General features: G+C 44.3%; 1 protein-coding gene across 5 annotated transcripts in view; it reads left to right on the top strand.

Annotated features, from left to right (window-relative positions):
• DVL1 (dishevelled segment polarity protein 1) overlaps positions 1 to 14,264 on the top strand; it is a 60,021-nt gene that overhangs the window by 1,359 nt on the left and 44,398 nt on the right. The window contains exon 1 of one of the 5 annotated variants that reach the window (XM_082069949.1): positions 3,780 to 3,850. The exons of the other annotated variants lie outside the window; for them this stretch is intronic. Within the exon in view, the coding sequence (XP_081926075.1) occupies positions 3,795 to 3,850 (56 nt within the window). The 5' untranslated portion in view covers positions 3,780 to 3,794. Of the gene's footprint in view, positions 1 to 3,779; positions 3,851 to 14,264 lie in introns of those variants that run through there. 5 annotated transcript variants of the gene reach the window in all.

Below are 14,264 nucleotides of genomic sequence, written 5' to 3'. Positions count from 1 at the left end.
TTTACATATTTAAATGCCTTGCCAGTAGGAAAGAGAGTGGGTTTGTGGGACATAAACTCTAAAACAACGCTATGGTCGAGGTGCAAATTTTATGTTTGGTGAAATATATCATCCCAAGCATCCTCTTACATATTGTGTAGCCTCTTTTTTATCCGTGAGACCTGAAGCCTTTAATGTTAATTGTGTTTTTATCCATGGTGGAATGTGGATATTGTTTGTTGACACGTTATTTCTTATGTGGCGAGTTGTTAGTATTGGCCTGTTACTGTAGGAGTGTTTGTGTATTGACTTCTTGTTTTTCCAGATTGTGAAATCGTTTATTTGGGAAACAACTATACAAACTGTTTGTTTTCAAAATAAGGTCTTTGAAATTGTCTACTCATAAATTGTTCTCCTTCACCCTCAAGTGACAGGGACACGTACCCTCCAGTTGTTGTATAAATTTGTGGCGCAACCTCAATAAAGGCTGTTGGGTTTGTTGGGCCGGCGTCCGCGTTCATCCCGCTGAGACAGACTTAGCACTAGAAACATAAACTGTGCTGAGACACGTTGGACGGGCTGGGAAGATCTCGAATGTGTTTGAGCCGTTCTTGGTCTTTGAAAGGTAACAGAGTTAGTAACTGGAGTAACTCTTAGTCTCGAAACTGGGCTGAAAATCGTTCTTCTTGCATTGTTTGGAAATGGAGATGATGGAAGATGAAGGGCTGCAAGTGGATGGCGACAATTAGGACCTGTAAGTTCTGTCTCTCTTATTTAAACAATAGTCTCAAACGTAACTAGAGTGCATTAGGGTGGTAATGCATTGCCTTGGCCAGCTAGAAGTGACTCCAGGTGGTGACTCTTGAAAGCCAAGGAACCGTCAGTCAGATTTGTCTTTGCTTTTGTTTGTCAACCAATTTTTTGTTTCTCTCTGAATCTTAATTACTTGTGAAAAACAGGGAATTAGGAGAAAACTCATATGAATCTTGGCTGTCTTAGCAAGTGTTAATAATAAATACGGCCTTTTTTTCACCATCTTGTCTTCAAACTGACTTTTTTTAATTGTCGCGAATAGGTAATTATAGATGCAGCTGCCACTAACCATAACAAAATTATGTGCCTAATTTCTGCCTTATGTGCCTGAAAATGTCCTCCAAGGAAATTCTTGTGTGTTCTCTAAGTGGTACTTAGGCTTGAACTACAGCAACGTTTTTGGTTTGAGTGTGGTGTTGTCCGGTTCCCGTCCTGTGTTCTCGGTGGGGCCGCGATCCGGCGTGGTGAGCACCGCTTGGCAGGGCCCTTCGAGAATCCCAGCGCGGACAGCAAAGTTCTTCTCGCGTTAGGAAAGCGAATGTTTTCCTGGAGAAGCCAGCAATCGGGAACTGACCTCACAATGCTGCACATGTTGTTGTAATTAAGTCACAGCCTTTCCTGGATCCTGAAATAATGTCATAAATAATTGTGCTCAGAAACGGTGGATGTGTTGAATGGTTTCCAGCTGGGAAAGACGGAGTTGCTGAGGATTGGAGTTGGGGTAGGGACACGGGGCCGTCTCAAGCCGTGTTCTGAAATGAAGCCGTGTGTTGGGTACCTGTGCTGAGTTACCATCCTGCTTCCAGCTTTGCTTCTCGGAAGCTGCAGGAGAAGAAAGGCGGCGGAGTGGGGGATTTTTCCTTTTGAGCTTTGTTTTCAGTTTAATTTACTACTCTGCTTTGCAGTCTTAATGTTGTGCTTTAGGTAAAGCTGTGGAAAATAGATACAACGTGGAACCTTCGTCTTGATTTTCCTGTCAGCCTTACTTTGACATTAAAACACTTTTTCCTGTGCCATTTCGTTCTCAAAGGGTGACTTCTATTCTGTCTCTTGATGGGATGGACCTGGCTTTATTCTGCAAGCCCAGGCTTTCCTGCTGACTCCATCTGTAGGTATGACGTTGGTTTTAAGATGCGGGATGTCTAACTGTGTTCTGACTCTAACACTCAACCCTTGGAAGTGCTTTGTAGCTTCTATATTTGTTCCAGTCGGTGGGAAACTAAGCAGGGACATCACAGGATCAGACTCGTTAATGTGATAATATCCACCAGCAATTAAATTTAGAAAAGGTGGTATCTGCCATGTGTGTTTCGTGGCCCAGGAGCTGTGGCATCAGCTTGCTTGCTTACGGCAACTGATTCTTTCCTCTCAGGGGAAGAGCTCAGAGGTCACTTCCCATCACTGAGGTTGTTGATTCTGAGCCATACACATCCTTGGAATAACGTATAATGCAGTTTTGTTGATTCTATGATGACTGAAAAATGGCTGATAATGAATACATCTAAAAATAAAGCTGTAGCTTGTGATGCCAGGGCTCCTGTGGCTGAAACTCTGACAGTGGCATAAATTGTGTTGGATCCAAATGATTCATGGACCTGTGTGACAGATCCTATAAGAGGAATTCCTACCTGTCTGCTCTCAAATATTTGTTATTTCTAGAGTTTTTCTTGTAAAATGCTGTCACGAACTTCCAAAAATACAAAATTATACATGTATGTGGTTCAGACACGGTTTAATTTTGCTGTACAATAACCTGCTTGGAGACTCTGTGCTGCTGCTTCCTCTCTGGCCAGTGCAGGGTGCTGCGCTGTGACGTGATTAGAGCAGGAGAGATGCAGAGGAAGGTCCGTACACATGCACCTATATAAATATACTCTCTCCTGCATTTTTCTGGCTTCCTTTGCTCTGCGCAGTCACCACGTGCCTGGGGCAGGAGCTGCTGCTGGTGCCGCTGCTCATGTTCAACTCTGCGATCTTTATCCACCGAATACCAGAATGCGTCTGTTCTGCCATCCTTCTGGGTGAGGTTCAAGTCCTCATTCTTTCCATTGTGTGAACTAATACTCTTTTGCTTATGCTTCTTCAGGGAGTACTTTGAGGAGTGGCTTTGGACGCATTCCTTTGGTATCAGCAAAAGAACTTCCTTTTCAACTGGACTTTTAGGTGCAGCTGTTTCTTGCACAGAAGTTTATTTTCTTGGTGTGTTGAAAACTAGCAAGCAATTGTGATTTAAAGCAGTAGGAATCTGGTTTGGGATCAGGAGTATGGGCTGAGTGGAGCAATTTTTGATAGAAGAGTCAGAATTCAAGGCGATGTATCCATGAGGGTAGAACTAAGAAAAGCACATTTCCTGAAGATTTGTGTCCTTAACCCTCTGTATTTTCTCTGTTATCTCAGGCTGCTTTATCAGTTAGTACATATTCAGATAGCCGAGGTACAGTTAGACTGAGAAAAAGACAGCAGCTTACTTGGACACGAGTTTAAAAAGGGTTGTGGCTTCAGCTGGTAACATAGACAGATAATTTACCATATAGATCTCTGCAAATGCCTACGGCATGAAAATATCTTTTGGATCGCAAGTGTGGTTGAACAGATGGAGCAACAAATGCGTTTCGTTTAAAGATTTTTGTTTTCTTCTTTTTTTTTTTTAATCCCGTACCCTTTTTGGCCCCGTTCGCCTGTCTGTAGGCTAAAAAGGAGCGATTGCGTAACCGTCCACGTTGTGTTCGGGTCACGCTGGGCCAGCTGTTCCCGGGGATGTAAACAGGCACGGCTGAGCAAGAAAACCAATGCGAGGTATGTTACAGCCCATGGCCGAGATCGGTGACCCTCCTGGGCTATAGCAGGACATGTGGCAGCCCGGGATTTCAGTTTGGGACCCATCCAAACCCCGCTGAAGTCACCACGAGTCTTCCCCTGAAACACACGGAACTTTGAGGCAGTTTCCAGTTCTGTCACGTGAACGGTGTTTGTTCAAATGTGAAACATGCAGTGGGAGGAGAATGCTGTATCATGAAGGCTTTCCTCAAAAAACCCACAGCTGGTTAAGTAGATTGAGGTGAGAAGATGCTTGGATTTTTATGAGTTCGTTAAGACAGTGAATAAAACTGCGTATGGGGACTCTGGCTTCCCAGTTCGGTGGGTTGGTGGTGGTTCTTTGCAGCTTTCATTCCACTCAGCAGGGTGTAAATAGTACAGAAGTCTTGGTCTGCAGTTGGTGGAGGAGCTCGAAAGCGAGGGCCAAGTTTCAGCTTGATCCCAACAAATAAATCTGGAATAATGTGAAAATAGGGGTTACTAGAAGCAGATCTAGGCCTGATTATCTGGATCAACAGAATTCTTGAGGCTGGAAGGGAGATTTCATGAATACCTGCAGAAAGCCGGAGTCCTGTTTTTCATAGCGGAGGCACATGGAGAGGTGCGTAGTTAAAGCAGAAACAGAAAATAGATTAAAAAAGTATTCAGATTTAGGCTTGGCCTCAGCAAAGTCCTTGGCCACACTGTAGCGTAGTGCTGAATTGAGGCCTGTGTTTGCTACTTGTCAGATGAGAATGGCCTTTATCTCCCAGCTTTTCCCCCTTTTCTCTGCTGAAATTCATAAACTTGCTGCAGACTCTGCGTCTTACTACTTCTGTTTACACAGCCTCTTAGCACTGTGGCGCTTTTCTGTTTGCTGACATCAGAAAGCGCTATTGTAGTACAAATAACAAAAATATGCCCGAGAACAGCAGTCTAATAGGCCTCAAAGCTCATACTTTGTGGCCACGCTAGGTTAGCTTACACATATTTTGCCAGGCTGATTTTGATAGCTGTCTCCAGTACAAGTCACTGCTTATTTTAGTGTCCCAACTGTAATGTAATAGAATATTTAAAACAAGCACTTTTTCTGCTGGAACTTGAGGACCGCTCTGCTCCGAGGGTGGAGCGCGGTGTATTTATTAAAAGCTAACGCTATGAAAACACGCTGAAGGGATCTGTCAGGTTTGGGCTGCTTCCTGTGGCTGGTGATCTGCAGCGGGACAAGTTAGGAAAACAAGTTTACTACTGTTCGTTGAATGAACACCTCCACATAGCGCAGGCACAGTTTTGGTTTTCTTTTTTCCGCGCTCAGATAGACTTGTTTTGGCTCAAGAATACACACGCAGGCTCCACAGCTGTTGGAAACATTAACCATCTCTCTAGGATTCAGGTTCAGCAACTTACCTCTGGGCTTGCTGTGTCTCTAATTAAAATTTGCCTGTGAAGTAGTTTGAATTGAATGAACATGGCACTGAATTGAGACAGATTAATGCTACTTGGTCCTATAGTTATTCTCTTTTTTAGCTTGTTTGTGCCTCATGGTTACTCTCTACTTCATCGTTTGCATTCTTTTTGCATAAGGATTTCCCTCTAGTTTACTGAAGTCTGTAAACTACTGTATTGTACTGAAGAGAAATATTTTCAGATGGAGTTTGGGGGCTAATTGTGATATCCAGGACTGTATCTTTTCTTTGGCTGTGTTATTTATAAAGAAAACAGGTGCCTCATCTTTTGCTAAATGTCTATGTTGGGTGCTTTAATGGTGTTATTACAAGGTGGTAATTAAGATAGTCCTGCAAGCAATGCTTGTGCCATTTGCAAATGAATCCTCTTCAAATGAATCCTCTTCTCTGGTGGTGTTGAGTAAATGGCAGAGTCCTGTGGCCTTCGGAGATCCCTCTGCATGGAGCTGAGGAGAAGAACACAGGTAAATTCAGTTTAAGCACAGCTATTTGTTAAGAACTTTGCAAGATGTACTATATGCAATCCCAGTTCCAAAGAACTGTTTTCAGACAAGATATGCTGAGTAGGTGGATTGGGAAAGTTAAAAGGGGGAGTAAAGCATCCCTGACAATCTCTAATATCAGTTTTACTGTTTGTTTAATCTGTGCTTGTTTTTATGCACTTGGTTGGGATGCTGAATCTGGACAGATGATAAAACTCGTCTGTTTTTCTTGTCCCGGCTAAATATGTTGTTTCTTCATAATCGTTTAGGGTAGGTCTAAGTCCCAAGGAAGTTAGAGGAAAACCATTCCTGAAAATCTCCCCATTAGCGTTCAGAAATGCAGCCTGGCCTTGCTTGTCCAAGACTTCCAAGACAGGGTATTTGCCGTGTTTTCCTTCTGTTCAAAGATTGAGCAGTGAGTGCAGGCAGTGTCCTTTCCAGTTGGTCTGCATTGTTAGTTAGCGCACAAAGCTAGTGTTGCGGTTGGAAGCCTGATAGAAATTGAATCAAAATGTCAGTTTAAGAGCCCGTTGCTGACAATAAAATATATGGAAGTTGTAAAAATGTCCTTTCTCAATAGAAGAACACTCAGTCGGTCTTGGTCTTCAGTTCTCTAAGTACATACTTGGATTGTCCAAAGTAGTCATGTGGAGAGTGACTCAAAGAGGTGCCTGCTAAGCACTCTGGAATTATTGTGGGATGGTCCTTGCCCTGTGAAGAAGCAGAACTGAAGAAGAATCAGCCCTGTGTTGGCATGTTTGTAAGTCTAAGCCTTTATTTCTGCACACTGCAGTGCCGGGACACACAGACTTACCTTCCGTCAGCTTCCAGCGTGCTCAAACCTTCTTCATGTGTTACATCAACAGCCAGCTGAAGGATTTTGGAAGGTGTTTTCTCATCATGAGCATAGTTAGCCTAAAAATCAATGTGTTAAAACAGGCAAATTCGTAAGGGGTAAGCCCCGTCTGTTGACAGGAACATCTGATTTTGATTTTCATTTCCCTCCCCTCGAGTTCGTGGCAGCTCCCACTGTTTTCTGACCCTCTTTTCCTTTGAGAGTATACAAACCCGAAAATTCCTCTCCTTACACACCCTCCAAAAATTGGCAGATGGATGATGTTCTTCTGCAGGAAAAAATGAAGAGGTCGTGTCTGCTCTCCAGATAACCTGCAAATCCAAGAGCTGCTTCCAGCTCTCTTCCGAGAAGATCCCTTTGGATATTAACTGGAGGTTATAATGAAGCTTCTAAGCAGAGATCATGGAGCTGGGCTGCTTTGTCACCTCGACGCTTTCTTTCAAGGGTATCTGCTACTTTGGGAATCTGTTCATTTTGCTGCTACTGCTTCGTATGTTGTTTCTGTTTTGGCAGTAGCAGAAATGTGTGTGTGTTTTGGAGCCAGGTGCTCGGCGTGGAACTGAGGAAATGTCTCTGTGGCCAAGTCGGAGATGGGAATGGGGGCTGTTCCCGAGGCCTCGTTGCTGTGGTGTCCAACCATCAGTTCATGTAGGACACGGAAATCAGTGACACACAGAGATTTTAAACTGTAATTTAGTCAGACGCTTGAGCGCTTATTATTTAACTTAAATCTCAGAAGCAAATCCATTCGTATGTAGTAATGTGCTCATTGCGGTTTGTCTTGCACATAGTTCCCAACAGGGGCCTGATTCAAACCGCTTCATGGTCCCTCAAAGTAGTTAATGGTTAAGTCTGATGGGCGTTGGGACAGACCAGTATATTTGCCCAGGTTTTGTTGGATACCAAAAGCTGTTTTGGATGGAATTGCTTCCACAGGTTCCCTTTTGTGGGGCTGCCAGTTCTCCTGAAAACAGTTTGAGATGCTCCAGGCTCTAAGACCCTGGAGCTTGGGTATGAATATGTATAGTACATAAATGACCCCAGATTTGGAAGCTTTTATTTGCAAGAAGAAAATTCTTGTCAAGAGAGGACAAATGTGTGTGTTTAAGGGAAGAATGATCATGGTGGTTCGTGGCTTCAACTCTGTGTTGGAATCAGAGCAAAGAGAAGATTTTAAGCGTCCATCATATGTACAGGAAAAGCTTTGCTGTGTGGGCTCTGCTTTTTCCATCTTATTACTGCTCGCCTTTAGCAAAGGACATTTGGATTGACCTGCCATTAGAATGCCATTTTCCAAATTAATTAAGCACCAACTCTCAGTTTAATGAGCGTGTTGGGGAAGAAGGATGATGTTACTGGTGATTTTGCTGATGCTGCTTTGGGGTCCCAGTTTTCAGAGACGAATACTGGAGGCTTGTCCTCCAATTTCTGCTCTGGAGCTTAATCAGTTGAGACAAGCTGCTGAGCAAATACAGAGGAATTTACAGTGCTTGAGGAAGAAACGACCTAAATATTTGCCCCATGATTCTATTGTGGCGTATTTCCATCTGAAACGTAAGTAACTCAGGGAATGATGATCATTTTTGGTTGTTTCAGTGGCATTGGTAAGAAAAAGTATGAAAATAATTCGAGAGGGTATTCAGAGCGTACAAAACATGATCTACTCCAATCAGTTCCTGGAGATAAAAATCCTCATTAAAGTAAGCGTGCAAATACTGTTTGTTAACAGCTGCGTTACTGTGGGGAACTGGGACAAGAACTTGTATTTTAACAACTGCTTGGCCATTAAAACCAAGTGTGCATCACACAGAGTCTAAGAGGAGGAGATAGATTTGAAGGATGCCTCAAAATAAGAGTTTTGTGAATTAAATCCCATCTGAAACCTGCGCTATTTCAATGACTTCTCTCGCCTTCCCTCTGCAATGTGAAGAGCAGAATGGCTGTGGGTCGAGGCTCTGCTTTGGGATTTGAGGTCTGAGCGCAATTTTCCCTCTTCCAGCTGCTCTGTACTTGACCTTGAGTAAGCGATGTGGTCTGTGATATTAGGACCAGTTAAACTTGTACCCGGTGTAATTTATGTGCATGAGTTGTGCCTTCAGAGGAGAGTGTAAACATGTTCAAATTACATGCCTGGGAAACTTGTAAATAGGGGCTTTTATTTTTGGGTTTCAGTTCTGTTTGCTTGCTGCAGATGGGCATCAGTGCGGAGAGTGGCACCTACAGAACTAGATATATATATATATATATATGCAGACGTATGGCAGTGGAAGTGCACAGTATCTTACCAGATTTCTCTTCTCTTTTGTTCCGTTTGCTCTTTCTCCCCTCTCTGCCCATCACTTTTTGGCCATCATTGTAGAAGTTCTTTGCAACAACCAGCTTCGGGGATTGTTCCATTTGCACCTGCGGAATGTTTTCCGTTGAAGTTACTGTTGCGGTTGAATTCTTGAAATTATATAAGTAAATACAGTAAATATAAGGAGCTACTAAAAGAGTGGGTTTGCAAGACTATTTGGCGCTGCCTTTTAAATATATTTCCAGTTGTAATTTATGACCTATTTTAGTTATAGACACAAGTTGAAAAAAGGTACAATAAGCAAAACTGTTTTAACTGAGCCCAGAGACTTGCCTGGTACAGCGATGAGGAGGGAGTAAGGATCCATCACAAACCTTTATTTGAAATAGAACACGCAAAGAAGTGTCTGACAGTAATTACATTTCGCTCTTGCCGAGGAGGAGAGCTGCACGGTGATGGCGAGATACGAGTGCTGCGGGAAACATGAATATTTGGGGATCTCTGGACTGACCATGTTGTTTCTAAGCAGAGGTGCTGGTTAAAGCGTGGAGTTCGAGGGAGAGGTTGGATTTCTGATGTCATGGGGAAACCTGTGGGAAAACTTAGTCACTAGAGAGGGTTGAGCAAGTGCGCTGGTTGTAGACACGCTCAACAAGTTCCTTATTTCAGGCTATGCAAAAACCCTCCCTGGCTGCAGTGGCACTAGAGACTAATCCTGAAATGGTGCAGAACGTGCCTTTCAAAGAGCCTGGAGTATTTGGAATAAAGGTAAACTAAGTAATGGCCCTGGAGCCCGTGTGAACGTGCAGCTGGAACATGGTTAAGAGCTCTTTGGCGTTTACGTGTTTCGCGATGGCTCTTGCATGATGTGTCGTGGTCAACTTCGAGTGAATATGATGGAAGTTTTCAATGCAGAGTGAATGTATTGGTTGTTCTCAGTGCTGTTTCAGGTCTCTGGCTTGGAAGAATTACCTGTAGGTGAACGAAAATCCTGTTCCTCCTGCGATATTACATAGATGCACCTGCAGCAGAGCGATCAAACAGTTAATGTTAAAAATCCTGCATCTTCTGCCTTTCAAACTGTCTCAGCAGGGGTTGCATTTGGTGGTTGACATCAGCCATGCTGCTCCAGCTCCTGCTTCTTTCACATCCTGCTTTTCATCCCCCCGCCCTCCTTACTCTCTTATTCAATAAGGTTAATAAGCAAATTTGTCATCTGCTTATTTTGTCTTTGCTAACACTCCCCCCACCCTCCTGTCCAGCGCAAATGAGCGTTAAGCCAGCGAATGGAAGATAATGCTGCTGTGAATTATCCTTTGCTGCAGGGCAGCTTTGCGTTCCCAGTGCTGAGTTGGCTTTGGTTTGTGTGACTAAAACCAGGCAACGCAACAAGAACTGGGGTTTTTGTTCTGACAGGAGGGGCTCTGGGTGTGGAAGGGCAGTGACGGGGCTTAGGAGGCCTCTCCTCGACAGGTTCTTTTTGCTGGGGACGTCGTGGGCTGGGCCGGCTTGGCCGTGACCTGCGAGTCGCTGCGTGAATCGCGCTTGCTCTTCGCCTTTGTAAAAAGCGTCGGAGACAAATCTGCTTCTTGTTTGTGCAGCGAGGGATCCTTTGTGGAGATGGGCGGCGCGTGTCCTGAGCTTCTGGGGAGAAACCACAACTGACGTTGCAGCCAAGCGAAAAGAAAGAAGCGGCAGGACCCGCAGCGCTGGGGCTCGAGGGTGGAAGGGATTCCCCCGAGTTCATCAGCAGATTGGTGGCAGAACTGGGAATGGAAATCTCACCTCGTTGTTTCTAGTCTTACTTTTTAATTGCTGGAGAGTTTTCCCCAGTGACTTATTTTTAATAGTCTAGAAGGCATTTATTTGTTTGTAGCTGTTTGTTTTGTTCTTTAACTCTTGGGCTTGTGGGTATAAATTGTAGGTGCTTGTGGAATCAACTGCACCGCTGGCAAGTGATCGAGACCTTTATTAAAGGCACAGCACGGAATGGGACCGACTCCCTCTACCTGGCCCTTAAAAACTGCATTAGCTCTGAAAAACTTATTTAAATAGTCACAGAACTACCTTGACTTTTCCGTGCCAAGACTGCTGATTTTTCGCATTCATTTATTCTTGTTCTTCAGAATATTTTGAGAACCTGACAGTGCCGCCTTTTGTTGCCGTGTTTTCTTGTGGACAGATTTCCTTTTGAAAACAGTGACTCAGGACGTGGTCGGGAGGTAATATCTGTGTTCAAAAGTTAGAACTGAGATACTGCCAAGGTGTCTTAGACTCTTTTGGATTCTGTAAAAGAGGTAGTTGCTTCATGTGTGTTTCTGATTTCCCCACCAGACAGACTGACTTTGAAAATGATTTTTGGTGGTTTATTGGATACCGGGTTTAAAAGCAACAGCTAGACCTTTGCCTGGGGATAATGTACGTGGCACGTCTTTGGGCGAGTATAAATGAGCAGTTTATGTTTCAAAATTTAATTCCCATCTCCTCCCCCCTTTTCATCCATGCTGTCTCCTTTTAACAGCTTCTTTTTCTCTCTTTAGACTCCAGGGATCAGTAATTAAGCAATCAGGCTCTGGTTGGTTGGAGAACCATTGGCAACTGCAGCAGTTACAGAGCTGCTGATCCTCCGGAGTGTCTGACACAAATGAGTGAGGACGGGAGCGCAGCTGGAAGAGAAGAATAGACAGATTACAAAACCGCGGGGACTGGGTCTCTCCTTATCTGGCTCTGCCAAACAGCAGGATATGTGTGTCAATGAAATCAGAGTTAGGAAGTGACAAAGTGGAGTTTTACTCTTGAGAGATGCTATCGGTGTCCTCCTGCAAAAATGGGATTTCGAACAGCTCCTTGAGCTTTGCAGGTTTATGGTGCAGATTGGTTGAACTGGAGCTGTTTAGCCACTCTTTACTGTGTTTATAACAAAACCAGCAACAAAATCAAACAGTTTATCTGTTACTGTTGTCTCTTGATGTTGGGTCAATGGGAAGTCTGACCTGTGAAAGACTGCTTTGGATTGGAGCTCAGGTGGCATCTGTGATTCAGGTGCTTGTGAACACTACGATGTGAATTTATATCTGACTTGGGATTTTGTGACAAGCTGGAGATCTGTTTTTCAACACCTAAACAAACTTGTAGGTCCAGTTATACTTTGAAGTGTGGGTGGAATTTATGACTAGGTCTGGCTGTAAGAGCTCTGAACCCGGCTTTTCATGATGTTGAAGTTTGTCTCGCAGCGCTGCTGTCCCAGGGAAGTGTTGGAGTTGGATCTGTGCTGTTCCTCGTGGGAGACTGAACTTGGAAGGGGTGTCAACAGGGACAACTGTATCTTGTGGTCTGGATTCCAAAATAATGTCCACAGGGAACGTCCAGGTTTGTTGAACAGCTGAGCTGGATTCACGTTATACCCCTCCTGGGTGCCTTTGAGACTCAAAGGTTATGGGAATTGTTCATTAAATTGGTCTCTGTGTATGATGCAGGACACTTTTTAAGCTTGTGCAAAGAACTGACTAGTGAGGGCATTCCCATGGCTTCCCAAAAAAAAAAGGGAGGGGATATGCAGTGTTTTAGGGTGTAATGCCCTGGGAGAGTTGACATTTTGCGTGTGCTTTGAAGGTGAACAGAGCTGGGAGTCTCCCCCTTCCCACCCGTGTTTTATAGGGGTCTGGAGGCGCCAGGCGCTATCGCGCTCAGTACAACATGTGCCCAACTTGTCATGGGCAGTGAGTTGTACTTCTGGAAGCTGGAGGAGCGAACACCAAAAGACCTTATTAAAATAAACTCGATAATTTTCACCACATCAGTGACCAGATTTATGCCATTTAATTAAAACACGTCTAGACAAATAACCTAGGGGGGGAGAGATATTATCTGTAGGAAGTGTTGGAGGTTTCTGCGTAGGGCCCACACTAAATAAATGTATGGATGGCTTCTTTTCTCTCTGCAGTGTCTGGAGCCTTGGAGTGCTGTAGCCAATGCTGAATAATGTGGTTGTTTCTCATGTAACCACATTGGTATTCATCTCTTTGTTAGCAATTATTTTAACCTGTCTGTAAATAATATTTCTGTGCAGTATTGATTAAGACTTATGGCTATTTTTTGACCTAGCTTTGTTATTATAATGAAGTGCTTTTAAGAGAGCACAAAAGGAACATTTCCCAGAGGAATAAGAATAACTACCCGGGCACTTGGCCATTGTGAAATGTGTGCAAATACACAAAGATAAGAGACATCTGCCGTCTGTGGGCTCAGTTCTTATCGCTGCTCAATATTTTGAATAATGGGTTGTTGCACAGTAGTCTGCTGGGATTTTGGAAAAGGACCCATGGCACAATGGGCTGGATATCACTCGAATTTTCATAACATCCGTGGGCTGGGGGGGTGGCTGTGTGATGGCAAAGAGTGTAGCTGTGTTAAATTGGATCTCGGTGGTGTGGGAAGCCCTTGAGATGGTGAGTGGCAGCGCGGGCTGAAGCGTGGCCTGGCAGCCACAGAAGTGCCGGCGTCTGGACCGTAATGAAGTTTGGGTAATTACACTCCTGCTCGTGCCACTGCCTGAGCTGGCTGTTAAAACCAACTTGAGTTTGGATTCAGTGACGCAAAATGCTTCTCTGTCCATTTTGATATTGAGCAGATGAATTTCAGGCTTAAGCTGAGGCATCCGCACTTCTGGCTGGAGGTCCAAGAGCAGTGGCTGCGAAATGACGCTTTTTGCATGTTGATGAATTAAAGGTGTGTTGCCCCAAGACATCCTTAGGGATGATGTGAAATTTTGGGCGTTCGTGAAGCTCTTAATGCTTCCCAAGTTTGACAGGACTGGAAGCATAGCTCAAAGGATGTACTGTTAGAGTCTCTTTGTGCCGAGGGAGGCTAGATTACTAAAATCAGTGTTCCCTTTGCACAAAAATAGGTTTTCTTGGTAGTACACGGTAGGTGGAGCGGTCAGTAACCTCACAAGTTGCGCAGCCTCCCTTGCCGTTCATCAGTGGGGCCGAGAGCTGTTGAGAATCAGCTCAAATCACCCTGAACCTTGTCTTTCAGTTCTCAGCTTCAGGACTGGCTTGGGGCCGGCGCTTGGACGGTGTTTCAGAAACCGCAGCGGCTCGGTGAGTCGGTGTGTGGCTCTCGGTGTGCGAGGTTGTGACCCGAGCTGAGCCTGCAGAGCCTGAGATATTCACCAGGCTGCATCTCTGCCTCGACTTCGTGTGAATGGCGTCTCAAAGTGCTATTTTGAGAGCGTCCTGCTCTGGAGTTTTGAAGATAATTGCACCCTGGGGAAAGCAAAATCAGAGCCAGCTGTTTCAAATGGCCATTCCACAACCAGCTCTCTTTTACAGTGTTTTTCCTTGGTTGTTTTCAAGAAGGATTTAATTTTATGGGGGCTCGTTAATATTTATTGTGTTGTAAATAAGACATTGGACTGGGACTTGGAAATCTGGGTTCGGGTTATAGTTACGCTGACCTGGCCTTTTGTATTGTGGCTTCCTTGTCTTTTTGGCAGAGATGATGATATATGTCTGTCCCGTGGGACAGCTGCAGGAATGGATTTACTAACACCTGTGAGACTGTAATATAATCAC

Source organism: Streptopelia decaocto (genome assembly GCF_964273445.1).
Source record: "Streptopelia decaocto genome assembly, chromosome: 20".
Taxonomy (NCBI): Eukaryota; Metazoa; Chordata; class Aves; order Columbiformes; family Columbidae; genus Streptopelia; species Streptopelia decaocto.
The sequence above is the reverse complement of the archived record's forward strand: the minus strand, read 5'-3'. Positions and strand labels throughout refer to the sequence as shown.